General features: G+C 44.3%; 1 protein-coding gene across 2 annotated transcripts in view; it reads left to right on the forward strand.

Annotated features, from left to right (window-relative positions):
• LOC139663372 (matrix metalloproteinase-16-like) overlaps positions 1-21,915 on the forward strand; it is a 67,230-nt gene that overhangs the window by 43,712 nt on the left and 1,603 nt on the right. For both annotated transcript variants that reach the window (XM_071542021.1, XM_071542022.1), the window contains exons 6-9: positions 2,939-3,156; positions 12,653-12,791; positions 17,855-18,005; positions 18,717-18,832. In XM_071542021.1, the coding sequence (XP_071398122.1) occupies positions 2,939-3,156; positions 12,653-12,791; positions 17,855-18,005; positions 18,717-18,832 (624 nt within the window). The remainder of the gene's footprint in view (positions 1-2,938; positions 3,157-12,652; positions 12,792-17,854; positions 18,006-18,716; positions 18,833-21,915) is intronic.

A 21,915-nucleotide genomic window follows, 5' to 3' on the forward strand; every position in this document is an offset into this window, starting at 1 on the left:
AGTAAAGCCTTTTCTCACTGAGCTTTGAACATGATGACTTCCTTCCCTATTTCGGTGAGAAGAAAATCCAGGCCAAGTTTTGTGTAGATAATAGCCTACTTTCTGTTTACACCACTAGCAGCAATTAGAGAATTTTACTACTCATTTGTTGTGGTATATGGCAGTTGTATATGGCTGCACATTCAGTACATACAAGTGTGAAAGTTAAGTTTACATGACAGTGTTATTCAAATCACTATTCAAAATTATTACACTGAAAGTCATCCCTCTCTGAAACGGGACACAAAAGGGCGGTGTACCAAATGGACAATTTTCTAATGAATGTAATACGAAATAAGAAATGTATTATTTTATATAGCACTTATAAAGCAGAGTTCACAAAATGCTTTACAGGAACTTGTTTAGTCACCTTAGTTTTGAGTCTAGACTTATAGGAACAGTCAGAAGGGCCCTTCAATCACATGTAGTCTTGAGGCTAGACTAGTGGTTGTCAACGGTATGCCATCGAGACTCAAGGGTATGCAGACTTTCATCCCAGCCAAACCCTAAAATAGGTGATTTCTCTGATTAGTTCCTCTTGTCTGGCTGAAGGTGTAAATCAGTGAAATCAGCTGCTGTAGTGATTTGCTGGAATGAAAACCTACATACTCTTGGGCCTTGATGGCATATGGTTGACAACCACTGGCCTAGTCTGTGAGACAGTCAGGAAGGTTAAATTTTAAAATCAACTCTGGTAACTGCAATGGGAGATATATGGTCTTTTGATTTAGCAGCAGTTCAAATCATAGCTGCTGCATCATGAACAAGCTGGTGACGTGTGAGTGACGTTGACTGGGGCAGAAATAGAGGGAGCTGAAGTTGCCTAAACAAGAAGAGATAAAAGCATGGATGCATTTGCATGTTTGTCTATGTGTCCAGCTGCCTGTGAGTATTCCCATGATTACATAATTACAGGATGCTCTGGCTCCACTAATCTGCGGTGTATTTCAGGAGATTTAATTTAGTCAATGAATGGAATCTCTTGGTCTAGACCCGCTGATCAGTTTTGGACTGGGAGGCATGACTAGCCGACTAACTATCCCTCTTAATCCTATGATCATTTTTTTTGATGGTTTATCTTTCCCCATTTGTTTGTTTGATTGCTCATTTGTTCATTTAATCATTTTATTGTTCATGCATTAGTCAGTCAGTTAGTCAGAAGGCTGGTCGCTCATTCATTTCTTCATTCAATTCTTTAATCCTCCTTTCATTCACTTATTTTTAAATCACTCATTCAGTCATTTCATCATTCATTTATTCATTTGCGATTGTTTACAGTAGCTCTCTAGGTCATTATTTATAAATGCCACCATTACTCACTGATACTCCTCGTGGCTGTGGGGTATTGTAGTCATCTATTCCTGCATCGGTTGGCCCCAATCAACACAAGGCAACTCATATCCTCATTTTCACGGTTACACAGTGTGTTATTCATGCATCATCATGTGCTCAATTATTCATGCGCGCAACCCACTCACTTGCACTCTCTCTACCTCTCTCTCTACATTTTTCCCTGCGTCTCTCTCTCGTTCTCTTTCTCTCATGTGATTCATGAATGTTAAATGACACCAAGCCATGTCTAGGCCTCCATTACACAGGAATTTTGCCTGTTTATTTTTATCACTAAATACTTTTTTTTTTTTTTTTTTAAACATAATCCTACTAAGCCGTTTTTGGAGCTCTTGTTCTTATTCTTGTGCTGCTTCTTACTTTCCATCTTCTTCATCTTAACATAACATATCACATGTTAAGCAATGGCGATCTTAGCGGGAATTGAATCCTTTAACTTGGTAGTGCTTGGTAGCGTCAAGCTCCCATTGTGCTATAAAGGATCACATCTTGTTTTTCCATCGTCTTCTTTGTCCTCCTCGTGTTGTTGCTCTTTTCCTTTTGTTTCTTCTTTGTCTCTTTCTTGCCAAAGCTCCTCTTCACCTCCTCTCTCTTCCTCTATCATTGTGGTTCCGGTTACAGGTGAATAAGTTAGATCTGGCTTGAAAATGTCTGTAATGAAGCTCAGGTGCCTTGTTGGCTGCATTTGGCACAGTAATATTGAGTGGTTCACAGTGCATTTCCACGCATTGTAACATCCTAAATAACTGGAAGCCTCTCAATGTAATTACACATCCATGTTAGAGCTAGTTTGTCATCTCACTACATCCCGTTTCGCTCTGGGCTAATTCGTTTAGGAGTGCATGAAATCAAGGCTTTGGAATTGGTCTCTAATTCTTTCCTGTTTGACATTGTTATTCTGTACACTGTGCTGTACACTTTTGCTTAAATTAAGGGATTTGTCTATAGCTGCTCAAGTAAGAAGTGTCTGCACTTGTGAATCCCTCAGATGCAGAAACATTTTAATCTTTTTTCAAAGGAGTAGGGTTTTTAAATTCCATTCTAATCCCTCTAACTGTGATTGTTATGTACATGCATAATCTAAGAGAGTGGGTATGTGCTTTTAGGTGAAGTATCTGCATTGACTGCAGTGTGTTTACAGTTTACAGTATCCTAGTTGTTTAGAACATTCCATGGGGAATCGCAAGGTGTCTTGTTATTTGTATTGTAATGGAGAGCAAAGATCAAGCAAAAACAAAACCAGAAATGAATTTGGACACTGTATCCAAAGCAAAAACCTCACATCAGGGGGCATTCACATGTTCATTCAAGGCTGATAGTTTGATGACCTGGGTCAAATAATAATATCTTGTCAGTCATGAGTCATTCCACTTGTCCCCAGAAAATTAGTCAATAAAAGTTTGCAAGTTTTGGCAGCAAATGGTATTAGATATAGGGACTTTGCCAGAGTTACGTCCCAGGAACATTTCAAGTCAGATATTTCTTCACCTGATGTCTTCCAAATAATAACAAACATGTTTTTCCCCAATCTTCCTGTCTCCTTCTCCAGGGCCTCCCGACAAGATCCCCCAGCCCACCAAGCCTTTGCCGACGGCGCCCCCGCCTCGCTCCCACCCTCCCTCGGACCCCCGCAAGCCGGACAGGCAGACGCGACCCCCGAGGCTGCCCCCGGGGGACAGGCCGTCCCACCCCAACGCCAAGCCCAACATCTGCGACGGAGGCTTCAACACCCTGGCCATACTGAGGCGGGAGATGTTCGTCTTCAAGGTGAGAGCGGGGTCCGTGGTACCAGAAGAACCCGAGGGCATTTCCACACCGAGTTTGTTTAGAGAGTTATTTTTAGACCTTGTTGGGAGGTTGGTTTCTCTGTACCATTTCCAAACCAGCCCAGGAGCACTTTGTTTGGAACGATCCCACCCACTACTAGAAGCGCTGTGCATTACGGGTTAAACATGCTGTGAATTATGGGTTAAGGATGAGTTACATCCCTGAGGCAAGTCCTTTCCCACACCAATTTTCTGGCCAAAGAACAGCAGTGTTTGCTTCCACGTGGCTTTTGTGGATTGATTATGGTTTGCTTGACATTTTCCCACGTCAAATGTAACAGAACCAGTGATTAAATGCAACAAAGGAACAACTCGTGCCTCGATTCGGACAAAAGCAAAGGGACCACAGGTTTGAAAACACCCTGTGGAGAGAGAGTAGTCGAGTAGGGTGTAGATTGCTTGGGAGTTTACTTGAGGCGTACCTAACAAAGGGTGGGAGGTTTTCTGCTTCACTGAATGGCTCACCTGGATGGGATATATTGATTATTTGGTTGGGGTACTGAGCTGTGAATACCCTCGCAGTTTCTAGGAGAGAAAAGTTTATTTGACCATAATGCAGGCGGTATTGTCCTGTGGTTATAGTTTGTTGAAATATAGTGCTCTCTGCTTTATTATCTAAAATACTAGTTCCAGTATGTTTCATTGCATAATTAAAGTATGTATGTCTGAAAAAAGCTCTTTCCAGGTTCTAGGGGGAGCCTTTACGTGGGGTCTATTGAGCAAGTGGGATTCGGTCAAAATAGCTATTAGCTTACAAAGAAAGACCGCTGTGCCCAGCACTCCAGTGAAAGAGCATGTTAACCAAAACAGAAAGACAAATACAGTTGTCCTGTCTCCCAACAAACTCGGCATAGTTTTCATTCCAATTCAAGGGAGAAAGTCCACATGCCTCTTAATGCGTCTTTATCCTTGGTCTAAGCGTACGAGCACAAGACCTTGGCACCACGCAGTAAGGAACAGAGGAAAACCTTGGGGCCACACAAAGCTGTCCTGTGTTCTCCACAGAAGGGAGAAAGAGTGCCTGTGCTGCTTTATGTGTGTGTGACTTTATTTTTCTAGGGATATAAATAGATAGTATTCATTGGTTAAATAAGAGGCTTGTGAAGCCAGGGGGAAAACCCTTTCTCTCTGTCCACCTTTCCTATGGGCCTATTTACACTCGAAAAAATAGGTCTCTTCACATAGGAAGAGAGCGCTAGGTGAAGACTAGTCCTGCTTATAGATCTGGCTTCCAATAAGATCTAATACCTGTGGAGGTATTGAACCAAATTAGATTCAAAGTCTACGTTGTCTCATTAGTCAAGTAAGAATAATACAGTATCCTTTTACAACAGTGTAAATATACTGTCTGTCTTTCTCATGGTGTCTCCCTCCTATCGCCCTTCATTACCCCCAGGGCAACAGTCTGGTCTGGATGGAATGATGAGGATCATGAGATTTGTGCAAAGCTCAGAGCTAGAGCCAAGACACAAAGTCCCTCACTTCCTAAAGGAGTTTAGGAACTGAGGGAGACGAGGACAGTCGGCTCCAAAATGCAACCACTGTAATAGTGAGGCCTGGAAATTACATTTGGGCATACTAGTGTGCCTGCGAGTAGTTGTCTTAGTAAGACTGTTTTTTTTTTGAGTAATTTCTCTAGAGTGAGCATGGCAACCCCTCTCCTCTTATCTGTTCCGTTTTAGCTAATCAAACATCAGTTTGATGTTGTTTACCTCAAAGCTGTTTTTTAATTGCCTAAAATCAAATCCTCTTGCTTAGGCTTCCTGTCACAATAAAGTGTTGTCAACAAGAGCCAGGTGATGGCCAGATAGTAGATAACTGTCTCGTTTTCAGCCGGCTACATTTTTTAAGGAATCTTTTTATTTTAATGCAGGCAATTCCCCCACGAAGCCTTGGAATCATCCACCAGACAGACATATCTATCTCCACACTTTGTTTAACCATGTTTTAGTGCTGTGCCAGGGTTTGCCAGTAACATCCAAATAACTGTAGTGACCCATTGGCAGTGGATAATAAACTTGGATGGGCCTTTGACCTATTTTATACATCAGTTGACTCATACTTTTTATTATATTTTCCGCTTGTTACATTGTAAAAGTGGGTTCTTTATTCTTGCTTAGTACAATGAAACACTTTCTATCAACACTTGCTTTTGGAATTTCTGTGCAATACAAAAACAAAACAAAAGCCCTCATAAACAGGCAGGACAGCAAGCTAAATAGTGCATGTAGTGCTGTGTTGTGGTGCGATGATGATTCAGTACCTGTAATTACTCGGCTTAAGTCGGCATCACCGCTGATGTGAAGTGGGCTCTTGGCTCCTTCGTCATGTAAATGTTTTTCCTCCAACTGTCAGCCTTTGCAGGTAGCACCAGCTAATATTTTTTCCTAGGGTATAGAGGGATGGAAGAGAGGGGGAGTAAGAGCGAGAGATGATTTGTTGCTGTTCAAAAGCAGAAAGCATGTAGGTATAGTTGTAAATCTGCTATGTTCAGAACATTAGGACCACCGGCAATATTAGGACCGATGATGAATTGCACTCCCTTTTGCATAATCCATGTCTCAGGCGTAAAATACCTTATTTACGCGTCTCTTCTCCTTCATCAACATCTCCCTTTCAAGTGTGTGAGTCCAGTGTGTTTAAGGGGTAAAATCAATAAGGGATCACAGACTTCACTTGGATTCACTCGGTAAGTCTATTTCATGGGAGGAGCAGGTGGTGCTAATATTTCTTGATGGTCGGTGTATGCTGTGCCCATTTTCACTCTAGTAACAGGAGTTCTCCAAGAAGATTGAGGTATCATATTAACGCCTTTTATTCATCATTTCCCTTGGTAGATGAAGCTGCCCGACTGTAAAACAGTCGATCTGGGATCATAATTAGTGATGTTTGTATTCCTCCAGAGCTTGATGTATTTCCCTTCAGAGCACGCCAAGGTCTAGGTGGAAGGCTAAAAACTGGTTAAATGGATGGCTGACAGAAGGAAAGCTAGCGAGAGAGAGAGTAAGACAGCGAGTCTCCTCTAGGAAGGTTTGCAAGAGATCCACAGTCCACTGTGCGCTATTTCCAAGTTTTAAGTGATATTTTGCTTGCTTGTTACTGTCATTTTCTAAGGGTAAATTCTTCCTTGTTTCCTTGATCGTTCGATTGATTGTCCGCTCGGTTAGTTCGTGCTGTCGGTCCATTTGGCCCGCATGGTTTGGCTCTACTCACCGTTCCCACTTGATTGTTTTGGAAGAGCCGAGTCCGGCCCGTGCCAAGTCATTATAACTGAGATCGCAGCAGTCCCACAGCCCCCAAGGTCCACAGGTGGTCCACTAATGTAAAATAGGGGGCTTTGGAGAGGAGACTTTGCTAGAGTTTATCTGGTGGAATATACTGGAGGCACTGAGACAGGGGTTTTGGATGTAGCTGCATCCATACCGTGGAACCCAATACTCTTCCACTCAAATTGATTCATTGTGTCCTTTTGTTTACTCTTATCCACAAAGAGCCAGTGTGAATCCACATGTGTCTGACCAGAGAAATCCTGTATGAGCCCCATTCAGCTCATTGACAACTTGTATAATACAGGAACTAAGAATGTAGATCCACAGTGTCAGCATTTCAACACAATTCAAAAGCCCGGGCCCTTCATTTGAGTGGAACCAATTGGGCTCCAAGAGGGAAAATCAGGCAGAAGGGAAGATTATTATGCTCAATTACGGTTCTATGTTTATTGAAGAGCCAGCAGACAAGACGACCGACATTCATTCAAGGCACATCCCTGGAGATGATGCTTGTCAAAACTTTGGATGTGATTATCTGTGCTCGCTTGTTTCCTTCCCCTTTGGAAATGTATTGGAGTCTACAGGTTTGTGGATTGCCCCGCAACCATTTACATGTAAATGCATTTTTTTCTCGGCCGAGTCGGGTTTTTGCAAGATATAGGTAGTAAATTGGACACCGAGGCTCAACAAATGCAGCGGCAGTTTCAGACTTTGAGAGCCTTTTCGTGAATGTAACTGGTAATGTTAATGATGCGTACTAGAGCCCCTGCGTCCGTAGGGCTTTCCCCTGTCTTCTCCACTGCTTTTCAGCAACAGGAAGGTGATGAAACCAGGCATGTTACTCTGCCCTGGAGACACAAAGGTTATTGTTTTCAAAATGTTTCCGCTTTCATCAAAGTAGTTCCTCAAAGAACTGCTAGGAAAACGGTTCCACATACAATTTCAACTGCCTAGGAAATAGGCAAGGCAAATTTATCCCATACTACAGAAGTATTTAGAAGGCCTTTATGGTCAGATGGAGTACTGTAAAACATATAACTTTTTGAATAATGAGCCCAACACTGTACACTGAGAACTGACCAGTTTGTCCGAGGCATGCTAATCTACAAAGGCAGGCTAGGAGTCATGCTCGTTAAGGTGGGCCTTTTACGGTTGCTCATTTTCCTTTGCAGCGGGGCGGCAGGCGGTCATTCAGGGTTCACAGATAACTGTATACAGCTCTGTGTATCCAGTGTCACCAGTACACGGCCCACTAAAATTACAATCCTACCCTTTCTATGATTGCAGTCACCTCAAACTACCTTGAACCCGCAAACCATCTGGTGTCCCATCGGGTACACAGGACAATCATTCACACATATGCGTGCATGCACACACTGTTTTACATTTCTAAACAGCAAATGACTGAGAAAGTCCATATGGTAAGAAAATGGACATAAATTAAGGCTTCTCTGGTGTGTCGATTCCAATTAGGCTTCAATTCAAGAACCAAAAAAAAGTCTTGATTGTTTTATTTTTACATGTTTCAAATAAAAAATCTACAGCTTGGCAAACTGAAAAGACAATTTTTCGAATGTACGCTTCATCAGGTCTTCGTCATGACCTGGTGTACCGAAAAAGTACAGCACAAAAAGTGCAAAACTGTGACCTCAACACTAATTGTACAGTTCAGACTGCGAGCAACACAATCAACAAGTCACCAGAAGTCCATTCTTTCCCTATTATAGAGCTGCGTGACCAGGTCAACTCTGCTGATGTGTGAACGGTCAACAAGCTTGACGTCTGAGAACAATTGTCTACAGCTGAACTTTTCAGTCATCAGCCAATCCAATTTCTGTGCTTCTTTATTTCTCTAGTGACGTGATTTCGCTTCATGAACAATAGTAACGTGCAAAATGGGCAAAATAGTAACGTGCACGCCTGTAACGTGCAAAATGGGCGAGGAGTTGATTACAGCCATTCATTTACCATTAGGGTCAATGGTAATGGTTTGCTACCAAATTAGCGCTTTCCAGCTAACTATGTTAACTTGTTAAAACAACGCAACGTCATGACAGGCAATACCAGGACAGCAGAAATACAAGGGACATACTGATCTGCAACTTTTGTGAATCGTTCTAGCACACACACACAGAGTCACACAGAGTCAGCTTTCCTCTGAGGGCTCTTTCCATGTGAGAGGAAACTGCTTGGGTCTTCTCTCTTCAAGTTAAATCTCCCTCACCAGCTCTTATCCTGAGACTGTCTATAAAAAAAGGAAACTGCCACCCTGCCACGCTCTCCCTCCTCCTTCCTCCACGCTCCTTCCTCCTCCTCCTCTCCGCCGGCCCTCCATTCTTTCGCAAGGGACTCTCGACTCACTGAGAGACACTTCCTTCCTTGATGTGGACAGATTTAGAGCAGGGGATTCTGGGACGCCGGAGGGTCCCCTGCTATTCAGGATCAGCCACTTGGTTTCTGATGTCTGAGACATGCTTTGATTTCCACATCCATTGATGAGAACACACAGATGGAGTCGGCCAGTGGCCACTTGGCCACTTTTTCTCTCTCTTCTCTTTCTCTTTTCCATTCTTGGGAGGGAAGAGAGTGAGAGAGACAAAGTAAGAACAGGGTATCTGCAGGCTTCAGAAAGGGAAAATGTTATACTTTTTAAGAACTTTTTAATGGCACCTGGAATTGGATTTGAGACCAATTTAAAAACCAAAATAAAGAAACAAAAATCTGGCCAAATGGTCCTATTTCTGAATGAATATAGCTAATAAAATTTTATTAATGAGCAGTATAACAAAATGGACAGCCGGAAAGTAATTGGGGACTGTGCACACAGTATTAACCCTGTCCTCTAGTATTCCAAGAGTGGATATGCATGTGACTGTTAACTACAGTAAGTGAAAGTAATACAACATAACAAAATAAAACTGACACTCCTGCTGGTCCCATTCTCATTTGGTGAAACTACACAATTCATGGAATTTGCCTTATTTTGTCTGCCTCGACTAATATCACTGAATATAAAGAATCTGTAAATAATTCTATTTAATTTAGTTGCATCAAATGGAAACTTAGTTGAAAATACACCTGCACAACATGGTGAAACATTAAGCCCTAATTATTGTATCAAGACCATAAACTTAGATGTTTTAATTAGGACTTTCACACTTTCTTTTAAGACCCACAGATACCCCCGAGAGAGACAAAAAAGAGAGGGCAAAGGGGAGTGTTTGAAGGTGTGTTACCCACATCAGAGTGAGAACCTGGGGTCAAACAAAACACAGTGAGAGGGGTGTCTGTGCTGTCACACACACAAACACACGCGCACCTGCTCCTCTGAGTGTGAAATAAGAGAGTTGGAGAGAGGGGATCCAGGGCTTATCTCCTCTGTGGTGGACAGAGCTTTCATCTCCTCTCTCACTTTGCCATCCCCATCCCTCTGAACTATTTACCCCAGCACTCTGCTCTCACTGTGTTAGTGTGTGTGTGTATGTGTGTGTGTGTGTGTGTGTGTGTGTGTGTGTGTGTGTGTGTGTGTGTGTGTGTGCATCACATCCACCGAGAGGTCGAAAACACTATCATCCTAACACCGCTGTCTGTCATATTCTCACCTCTTCACACACACACACACACACACACACACACACACACACACACACACACACACACACATTGCAGCAGCAGATGTTTACCCAGGGTTGACCTGGATGCCGGTGAGGCTGAGGCTTTACTTAACCTTAGTATTACAGATGGGCCTCGCCCTGCTAAACAAAACACATTTTTGGGAGATTGGTCCGTTGGTCATATACTTGTTAAATGATGAGAACATAGACACCAAAATTATCCATGTGTCCACAGTAAACTGTTTGCTCCAATGTTCCATGCGAAAACACTTGGCACACTATGTTAGTAACAGTAGCTAGCATTCTCAAAAGTGAGAAAATTAGAACTTAAAGCAGCTCTAAAGCTAAATGGTAAGTCATTTTAAATATGTGTCTAAGTCTGGTGGTTTTGTGTAGGAGACTGGTAAAATTTATATGAAATATTATATAAAAACATACTGTTTTGAACCAGCAGGGACTACTTTCCCTGTTTCCATAGGAAGTGAAGGTGGTGGGAGATGGGAGACTGTGTACACCTAAAATGATGATGTATTCTCATCCTGGTTGCTCACCTGAAATAGTTCCAGAAATAAATCCGACTACATCAACTACATTGAGTTAATGATATACAATTTTTCAGTTTTAAGAATCTAAAGGCCATATAATAAAAACACTAACAACTTCTCATTACTAAAAGGTCAGTCTTACTTTGGATAATGCTAGTCGCCTACTATCACTCAACATAGTGTCTGCTAAAGAGTTAGCATGGAGCACCAGAGCCAATGATCAATGTTCTCATCACTCAACAGGTAATGTCCCAAACACTTGGCGTACTCCTTTAAGCGTTTATGAAATACAAAGCTATGTTAACGCAGCAGACCAAAAAAGTTAAAGCGTTATTATGACGGCGTGTGTTGTGAGCAATATGGTTCTGCTCACAAAACTCTCAGCGCATTTATTGGCAGGGCAATTTCTGCTGCTTGCGTTTCGCATCACTAACTTCCCTTGACGCTGACTAAAAACTCATCGCAGGGACAGTGTGTTAATGCTGCTGAGCAGTCAGAATTCATATTCCTATAGAGAGTGTATGGTAATTCAGGCTTGTTGCCCTGAATGCATTATCATGCGCCATGAGGCGGTGTGCGTGTCGAGCCCCGCGACGCCCTTTCTCTCTCACAACGGAGGACGCGAAAATGTTGAGGTATAATTTTCCAACCTTCTGCTGAGACTAAACTTGTTGTTTTGATTATTCTAGACGTTCCTGTAATTGCAAAGTGCCAACTGAAATTTTCTACAACTCAGGTCTGCTCGCCTGGGCTTTATGTTCAGAATGGGAGCAGGAAGGTAGGGCGGGAGAAAGAACATTTTCTCTTTTATGGAGTCAAGAGGATTCAAATGGCTCCGATTTCACAGTTTGATCTGTTTTCAATTACTGGGCCGGGCCCTGTACAGAGGAAAACGCTGAACAATTGAAATCAATCAGGGCAGTAGGGAGAGAGGGAGAGAGAGAGGGAGAGAGAGAGGAAGACAGGAGGAATTGGAAGGAGAAACAAGGGGAAATGAAGAGAAAGAGAAGGAAGAGTCCGGGGAGAGCGGGGACTCCCAGAGAAACAATTGGATTAGACAGAGAGGGAGAAAGAGAGCAATAGAGAGGGAGAGTGTGTGTGTTTGATAAATGGGGTGTGTATTTAGCTTTCACTGTGAATGAGGCCGGGTGCGATGATGTGTTGTCTCCTCTCTCTCCGTCTCTGTCCCCCGCCCCTCTCTCTCTCTTCCTCCGAGGTCAGGGGTTTTCGGCCCAAATGCTCGGTGTGTTCAGCGGGCGAAATTGGCCCTTTGTTGCCAAAGGGTGGGACGTCTCGCTGAGTCCTAATGGCTTTCGCAGCTGGGCCCCCCCCACACACACACACACACCCCACCCCACACACCCCACCCCGCTCCCTCTGTCGTCAGGTTTCATCCAACATCAAAAAAGACACACCTTCCACTTGGCTGCGCTCACGTCCCCCCCCCCCCCTCTCCCCCTCTCCCCCTCCCAAAGGAAATCAGAAACTCTTGGCTCCTCATAAAGCCCCCCTCGCTAGCACTCTGACCCCGGCACTTGATGGTTTTCGCAGTAGGTTCCTGAAGTTCTGCGTGCGTAGCGCCGGTCGCACCGGCTTTTCAGGCAACCTGAGAAAGTATACGTGGATCTCGAAGGCCTCGCAGCTGTCAAGCCGGCAGCCAGGGTTTATCATCGCCAGCATTCGTCAGGCTTTGTTGCAAGAGAAGCAAAGCCAGGCATTGGCCCAACATGACCTGTATCACAGTATATTACGATTTACCACCCACTGTGTTATGCAGAGCTCCCCATAAAAAATGTCTTGGTTCAGGGCGGTATGTGGTTTGGTGTAACGATGACACTTTGACATTATAACCTGTGATATTTTCATAGAAATAAATGCACACCTATAGCAAACACCCAGTAGACGCAGACAGGCACAAACATTCACTGAGTAGAGTCAAGTTTGACCATGTTTTGTCCTTCAGTCTCCTAAAGATCTCCTCTCCTCTCCTCTCCTCCCCTCCCCCTCAGGACCACTGGTTTTGGCGGGTGAGAGATAACTCGGTGATGCCGGGCTACCCCATGCTCATCAACGTTTTCTGGAGGGGCCTGCCGCCCAAGATAGACGCCGTCTATGAGAACAGCGAGGGCAAGTTCGTCTTCTTCAAAGGTAAAGAGTCCACCGCCATCAACGTCATTGTTGTCGTTTCACTGTGTAAGACACTTTTCCACTCCCGCAGTAAGAGCTACGTTGTAAAGCTTTGATTCATTCTTATCCAGCAGTTTTGAAATGTCTGCACCGCCCTGGTTTACATCAACGCTTCTCATGTAATGTATTTCATGTATTATACATGTACCAGACATGTTCTATTTGTATGGCTGTCATGTTATTTTGTGTATATATGATATGAGCCTGCCTTTTTATACTCTATGCGCTTTGTAATATGTGTGTCAATACTCTGGACCATATGCCGTGCATTTTTATCTGCAGTAAGTGGTACTTTTAATGTTAGCATGCTCTCTCATAGAACTCCCTTGAGCTTATCTGGGTATGTGAGCTCAATGTAAATCTATGCAAGATTAAAGCAGTGTTTTTTTCCAGCCGAGGCTCACTTCGGCTCACTGGGGAAATCCACCTTAAATCCCCATTTTGACTTGAATTAATATTGTTATTATGATTAGGAGTAGTAGTAGTATGCTTTAGCTTTATTTTATAACAGTTGCTAGCAGGTCTGCAGCAGAATAAATCACTATCACTGCCACCAGTGCAGAAAGTGTTGCTTGATGACATCATGAGTTTCAGTTGTGACTCCCATATTTCTAGCTTGCCTGCGTACCCAAATGTAGACTAAGCTAGCCAAGATCATAGAGATTTAAAGCTAATTATGTTTCAAGCTGGAAAACCACTTAAAAGAAACCGCAAATAAACATAGCAGTCTTGTAAACTCATATTTGCATACACTCCGGAGAGGAAGAGAGACAGAGAGCGGGTGTTGATTAAAGGAGAGATAGGTAAGCAATGAAACTCTGAGCCTTTTGGCATAAAAACTACAAATCTTCAAGACTCGCTCAAACCCATTTCAATTTTCAACACCAAACAATTCCTGGAAACGCAGCCTACTGGTCCCATGTGCACCGCAAGCTCTGGAAGTTTGATTTCTGTGCTTTTTTTTTTTCCACCCCTTTCTCTTCCAGCGCTGGATAGAATTTAGCAACGGGATTGCACACAGATTTAGAAAATTCATACTAACAGAATGTCATTTTTCATCTGAATACGCATAGCTGATTTCCCAGAAGGCCTTATTCTGTCTGTCTCCATTTGGAATGAGAAATTAGTAGGAAACTCGGTCAGAAAACAGGAACGAGCAGAGGGCAGAGGAGGAGTCGGAGGTAAAAGCATTCTTGCTATGTGAAATCAATGCACAGATGGAGGCTTCACAGTCTAGTTTGTGCAGTCATGGCTGAGACACTGATAAGCTTAGTGCTGTAATGGCATCTCAAGTCAGTAGGGAGACTGATATACATTAGAGATAGAGTCAGCATGTGTTGTTCATTCCTACAGTGCAGCCTGGTGCCAATTTTCAGCACTACTTCCATGTCATTCCAAGCTATTGTCATCAGAATCAGAATTAACACACATGCATTAACACGAGCTGCATTATCCCAGCTCAGATGGCTGGGTCCATGGTGACAGTGTGCCGGAGACCTGCTACTGCCTAATTTTGAATTCTAACATTATTTAAAGCTGCACTAGGCAAGATTTATGTAAAAATACACCCATCTTTAGGGCTACAACAGAGAAGTCCCATCCCCACTAACTGAGACACTGCAGATTCTCCCTATTTGCCCAAATTAAATTCTGGTGTTGGGTCTGGTCACTGGCAGGAAATCTAGTTTACCGATGTCACATGAGGTGGGTACATGTGTTAGGTAATGAAGTCCTTCAAACTTTAAAAAAATTCAACCAGTTATTAAAGTGTGAAGCTGCCTAGTACGGCTTTAATTAGCACAATGAAACATAAACCGCACAGAGAATTAAATCTATTCATCATCGCCGAACTTTTAAAAATTACAACTCACTCTTTTTGCGCTTCTACCAGCATTCGGTTTGCCCCAGTGTGTATTGCGTCTGGTCTCAGGCACATCACGCACGAAGCAATATCTGTACCATCAGTGTGCTCTTTCCTCCGGGGAGGCAGAGCCAATCTAGAGCTGGATCCAATCAGCGCTTGATTCCATTTGTCCTTGATTGGTGCTTTTTGTGTCAGAGGACAGACAGAGCTGCTCGCTTCATTCACCCCACTGTTCCCCCGCAGGCCTGTCTGGGAGTGTGTTATGTTAGTTGGTGTGTGTGTGTGTGTGTGTGTCAGGGTTCCCACTAGTCATGGAATTTCTGGAATACCACGGAAATTTGAGAGCCGCTTTCCAGACACTGAAAGTCCGGGAATGTGATTAAATGAATTTTTCAAATGGGGTACATATTCATTGCATTAGCTGTTGGTTTTCAGCCCAACTGTACTGGGAAGCAGACTCTGTACCCCACAGCATTAAAAATCCATTCGTCCACATGGCTGTGTGTGTTTGTGTGTGTGGCCCATGTGAGGAGGAGGAGGAGGAGGGGTCTCTGTTGGGAACCATCCCCTTCCTACATAACACTCTTCATACATTGTTGAGAGCAAGCAGGGGATTAGTCATTACACTGCAGCAGATGCCGGCACCTCCGCTACATCAAAGCAGCCCCTCAGAGCTCTGAAGATGAAGCCAGACAGGCCTATGCAACTTGACTCAAATAAAAAAAAGAAAAAAAAAAAAGAAAAAGAAAGAAAGGAGAATCCCATTTCGTGTAGGATAGAGAGAGTGGTGCTGTCAGAGATCTCTTTTGAGGATGCTTTTTGCCGAATTGAGCCGAACTAATTCATTTTGGTGGGAGGGGAGGGTCGGCTAAGCCCGGGGTGGGGTGTGTTTATGTGTGTGTGTGTGTGTGTGTGTGTGTGTGTGTGTGTGTGTGTGTGACCCTGCTGAGTGGAGCACTGTAAGAGAAAGACAGAGGTGAAATGACAGGAATTTCCTTTCCAAGAAGAGGCCGCTGCCTTCCCAATTACAGTCAACCAACACCCTGTCCTACTGTTCCTCCCCCCCCTCCTCTTTCTCCCTCCATCCATCCATCCATCCATCCATCTACCTACCTCCCCTCACCAGAGCCAAGTAATATAAATACTTCTTAAAGGTTTGTTTTATCTTACGTAAGTGCCAGATGGGTGGGATTTGCCAAATAAGCCGCGTGAATTGAGTGCCAGAAAGCTCAGACAACCACAGGAGAGCATTTGAAAGTCGACTTGTCTTACATCTGATTTGTCGTGATGTACTTAACGCGGGTTAAAATAAACTCTGAAGAATTATTCGCAAAAACCGCTCGGCCCAGGTCTGTAACACTATCGCCCCCCCAAAACTTTGTCTAATTAGCGAGCAAAAGTAGAAATTCGTCTTCAGCTTCTATGCACATGACTCACCGCTCAACGTACAGGCACATCAGAAACTCGGATCCTCCATATTCCGGCTTTGGGGCGAGAGCTGCTCGTGTTCACAGCTATCGATCAAGCTGTCCAAGAACATAAGAACAGCATTTGTGCATTCTGTGTTGGGGTTGATCTTCCATTTAAGTACTACATTGATTTTTGCAACAGCAGACAGAGAAGAGAACAAGGACACGGTGTCATAGACAAGAAGCGCCTCACACAGTTCAGCAGAGTTGCAGAGAGGAGGCGAGTGGATGGTTCTGGTTCAGTGTGTGGTTTGCAGACATTGCCATGCCTCCTATTGGCCACTAGGGGCAGTGAGTGAGCGAGTGAATGAACGGATATGTGAGTGAGTTATTTTTTGAATCCATGCGGCGCTTCGCATCAAAACGTAAAAATCCAACCTCGATGAAAAGCTGGTTAGATATGCATCAGTGTACCAGCGTGGTCCCTTTATCTTCTACTATTTCCCTCCATCTTTTCTTCTTGCGAAAGTCACACACACACACACACACACACACACCACCCCTGCCTTTTCTTCTGTCTTCACTCTGATCCTTCCTTGTCAGCCTCACTCCTTGCCAGCCTCCTCTTGTCTTCTCTCTCTTCGCTTCCATCTCTAACCCAACAGTAGTTTTCAACCTGAGGGATTTGGATCCCTGAGAGAGACGCAAAGTGATTGTTGTGAAACCTGAGATTATTGAAAGAGTGTGTAAAAAGATTCTGATTTACAAATATTATCATATTTATAACGGTTGTGATGAATGAATGTTTTCCCTGGCATGAAATAAAGAATATTTACAGCCTTTAGGCTATATTCCAATATAAACGTGTGTGTGTGTGTGTGTATGTGTGTGTGTGTGTCATGAGTCAGCATCCCATCCCAGCTCTTTCACAAGCCAAAATATTTGATACCCAGCTCTACGTCTTTCCTCTATCTCTCTTCCTCTTTCATTCCCCCTCTTTCTATGTCTCTGCCCTATCTCCATCCCTTCCTCTTCCTCCCACAGTAAATTCCCCTCCTCTGTCCTTCTCCCTCTTATTCACTTTATTAATACGCCTCTCCTTCCCAACCCCCCACACTTCCTCCTGACCCACCCCAGACCTCCACCAGCAAGGAGGAAAACCACTTCCTGGGGTCGGAGGGGGTCAAAAACGTGCTGTTTAACCTAATTACTCGACAGGAAGGGGGGGAGGGCGGGGATAGAGAGAAAGGTGGAGAAAGGGAGAGACAGAGGAAACTAATGAAATGTAAAATGATTGAAACAAATCCATTGTGACTCTCCTCCCTTCAGTTTATACCAAAAATATTCTAACATCCAGGTCTGTGTGTGGCATTAAACCCTAAGCCTAGAAAAATCAAGAAAAGGGCTTAAATCTTGACACTTTGGCACCCACAGGGATCGTTGAAGTTTCATCTCATTTTAGCTGAACGGTTATTGGTTCAATCCCCAGTACTGAAAGTTCCCAAAGTAACTCTGGCAACTTAGGGCAAGGGCAACTTATCACGATGTCTGTGTCCTATTTTAAATGAAGGCAACATCAACACCAACAAGGCAACAGGTTATTGCTTGTCATTTGGTACAAAGCTTGGATCTGTCCTTGTAAATCTGCCCTTCTCTTTTCTGTGCGTCTCCTGGAGGTAAATCCCTGGTGTTAGTTGTCCTCCCTCTTCTAAATACTTCCCCTCCGCCCCTCTCTCTTTCTTTGTGTCCAGGAAAGCAGTTCTGGGTGTTTAAGGACACCGTGCTGCAGTCGGGATACCCCCAGGACATCTCCCAGTTCGGCTACGGCATGCCGGCCCAGAGCATCGAGACCGCGGTCTGGTGGGAGGACGTGGCCAAGACCTACTTCTTTAAAGGGGACAGGTAGGTAGAACTGAAGGAGGGATACGGGCAAGAACCACACAGTATGTCCACATAAGATTTTAAACCTCAACGATTCTGTGTTTGCTTCCTGAAACGTCAAAAAGTTCCAGGTCCATCAAAGCTGCAACTTTCTTTTTTGGATAGTCATACAGGGGAATATGATGTTTCCAGACATTGTTGATTTTATCTACTCAATCACCAAACGAAAGCTTTGCACAACTATCAAGTCAACTCTCAACAAACTTACTCAAGTGTTCCTACCATATGGTGAAAGCTCTCAACTTTGCTAACTCCATCCTTGAGTAGTTTGCCTTTTATGTCACACTTGTGTGGCCAAAAACAAACCAAGGAGGTTAAACAGTGAACTCTGACCCAAGCTGAGCTGATCTTGACCAAGGTGGTTTTTTAAGGTTGACTTACCCAGGTCGGCCCACGTATTTCCCAGGTCACTAGTGTGAAAGGGGTTTCAGTGTAAGTGTTCTTTGTACTTCATCTAGGGTTAGACTAGTTTGTCAGTTTGCCAATATATGGGGTTGATATCAGCCTTTTATTAAACATTGAATATCGGCCAGTCATTGTTGTCCACCTCTGATATGATGCAGTTTGACTGATGACATATTAGAAAATGAAAATGGTACATTCTAAAGATACTGGATATCAGCATAAAATACTGCTTTGTCATTCTTTGGTTTGTGCTTTGTCGCTGTCTAGGTACTGGCGGTACAATGAGGACATGAGAACTATGGACCCTGGCTATCCCAAGCCCATCACAGTGTGGAAGGGTGTGCCTGAATCGCCGCAGGGGGCCTTCGTCGACAAAGCCAATGGTATGATTTGTCCTGCCTAATACTCTCATTTGGCAGTAACAGTATGTACGATACGTATGCCAGGCGGTATTGATTTCATCTAGTCATTGGCACACACTGTTGGGTATGTATAACAGGGTAGCGCTGATTGAAATTTGCCCCAGTTATTGCGTTGTGTCTTTGTGGGTGGTAAGCTTTGATATATGCAACATCATGAGGACTAGATTGATAGGAAGGGGTTAAGCTGCTTGCATATTGCCAATGGAAGATGAAACAAGGTCAACTTGCCCAGAAATGCCAGCTCCATTTTTTTTTGTGTTGGTTTTTTTTTTGTTTTTGAAGTGTTTCACAAGCAAAATGTTCCATAATCAGTCCGTCCAGCTCCATGTGCCATAAGACCCAGTTGGAGCAGAGCTGTGGAAAGCAGAAAGGACAAGACCACCGCTGGGCGCTCATTCCGGTCTCAGCCAGTTGGCCCTCGCCGAGGGGGTGGGGAGGCGGGCGATATTACCTCTTGTCATGACTCGGAACAGCTCACCCCGCCGGCCAATCGGACGGCGCGAAGCGGGAGAGAAAAAAAAAACGCTTTCCCCCCCCATTGGATGCGTTATGCCAGGTGGGCTCGGGGCCTGGTCTTGGCAGCGGCCCCGGGTTTGGAAAAAAGCGGGGCAGGTGGTGATGAACGCTCACGCCATCTGCGCCGCCGGTCCTCTGCCAGCGCTGCAGCCGGGGCGTGTCTGCCGGTGAGGGCCAGGTGGACCGGGCGTGAGCCGGAGCGTGAAGGGTGGATTGATATCCCGGGGAACGATGGCGCGCATGTGTGTGTGTGTGTGTGTGTGTGCGGGTGCCTATGTGTTCGCTGGCATTTATTTGGCTGACTGGCTGTGCGCGGAGACAGTGTGTCAAGCGGCGCGCCCATAACATTGACCCAGATAAGCAGGCATAATTGAGTATGCGGCTGCCGCTGACGACAGTGTGTGTGTGAGGCAACACGTTTCAGAGCAGGGACCCCGGGGCCACGCTGACCTGGCTCCAACCCACAATAGCTCAACCTATCTCACCCCTTACCCCCCCCTTCCTCGCTTATTATTCATGCTCGTCACACTACTGTACGTCAGCGTCCCCATCTATCTGTTGCTTCGCCTGGGTCTCTCCGTCTCTTAGTGTCACCGGGTTTTAGTGCAGGAGAAAAGTCTGGGGCCGTTAACGGAATTGGAGAGAAAAAAACATTCCAGAGAGCATTTGTGTTTCCTCAGCTAATTACAATAGCCAGCTGTGCTCAAAACAAGGGTTTGAAGGGTGTGTGTAGATTGGCTCTGGTTTCATTGCCTTCACACCCACATGTTACTCAGAGGGTGCCGGTTGTGTTGCGAGGACCAAGTGGTGGATGTGGTCAAGAGACAGAGCAATAACCGATCGCAGCTGACCGTCCGCCAGCTCCACTGTCGCCCCATAAAACAACCGTCAAGTCAGACTATTGCTATTTATGTGTCTCGTAAGCCCTATTGGAACTGGATTAGCTTCCCTGGGAGAAGTCCTGTAATGTCACTTTTATGTGCTGTGTGTTTAACTCCAGAGAACCATTCATACAAGCTGAAAGATCTCTGTGATTTCCCTAAAATTACTGTTCTAATTTAGATGTAAGATGTCATGATCTACTCTTCCACCAAAAACGAAAAACCCTGTATTTTATCCAAACATGGCATACTGGATTAAAATTACGGATGTTCTCGGTCGTAATTACAATTACAGAACCTTCCTCGGTACAGCTAATCCAGTTCAAACAGGGCTATACTGTAGATCCGCATCCACACTCTCTGCCTCACACACTCGTACAGGAAGACACACACACACACACACGAGGCCTACACAGACCCGTGCTTTATTCTGTCACATCTGTCAGCTCTCAACAAATTTTGGTTTCCATCTGAGCGCCCATCTCCTCCTCTTTTCCTTTGTGGAAGCCCTCACGCTGTTTTGGCCCCTCTCTCTCTCTCTCTCTCTCTCCCTCCTTTACAAGATGAATCTTTGAAAACCTTGTCCTGTGCTCCCTCGCTTCCCCACCAGAAACATCTCCACCTAACCAGTGATTTAAGAAGCCCCGGCCCTCCCTCCCCCCTAGCCATCTCGCCATCCGACCGGAAATTTGGAGCATTTTCTTCCTCATTTTACCAAGAAGAGCGTGCATGAATAATAAACAGCGGGAAACAAAGAAAAAAAAGGGTGGGGGGGCGGTGAGAAAGAGGAGAGTCTGAGAATTCAGCCAGACTGTCATGCTGAGGATAAGTCACAGATTTACAGTGCATATATAGCATCATACATATATATTTCCAGCAAGCATTTCACAGACAGCGACATGTAGAAGGTGGCCAAGTTTACCGCCAACCCAAAAAAGTAGAAAAATTTCACGATTTGATATTATGGCATGGTAAAAATAGTGTTAAAGCGGCTTTGGAAACTGTTTTGAACCGATACCAGAAAGATATTTAAGTTTCACAAACAATGCAGGTGGCAGCTATGGACTATGGATGTCATGTTGGTGTTATATTTATAGAGGTTTTCAACGTTTATCTATTCAAAATGTTTGCTGGGTTAGGATGTGTGTGTTTGGGAGGGAGGGAAAGAAAGACTTCCTTTATGTCTTAGTTTGTGATGTCGCTTTCGTTCCTCCATTCACGAAGACTGAGGAAGCGGTGTGACGCCGCCCTCATGTTTCCTCCAACAGGGGCCATCAAAATGAACACTTGATTGACACCGTATAAGTAGACTTATTAATTAGCGTGACACCAGGAGAGTTCGCCCACACGCTCCTATAAAAACCCCGGTCTCGACGTGAAAAAGCACCACAACACCTTTTTGTTTCTATATGACATATGTTGTGTCGTCGTGTGATATGAGCTGTGGGGTTTTGGCATCTGGTTGCGTGCGTTTTTCTCTTTTACGACCAGCTATAATTAGTCCTACGGGACAGAGACATTTCACAAGCCCAAAACAATGGCTCAATGGCAAACCTGCAGAAAGTATTTTTGATATGGTTTCAAATATTTGAACACCTTGAGGCGCGCGTGATTTACCTTACCAGCAGGTGAGGGTCACTTCGCTTT

This window comes from Centroberyx affinis, unplaced genomic scaffold (assembly GCF_046629955.1).
Source record: "Centroberyx affinis isolate AG114_WGS23_722 - 3 ecotype Tasmania unplaced genomic scaffold, CSIRO-AGI_Caff_v1 ptg003994l_1, whole genome shotgun sequence".
Taxonomy (NCBI): Eukaryota; Metazoa; Chordata; class Actinopteri; order Beryciformes; family Berycidae; genus Centroberyx; species Centroberyx affinis.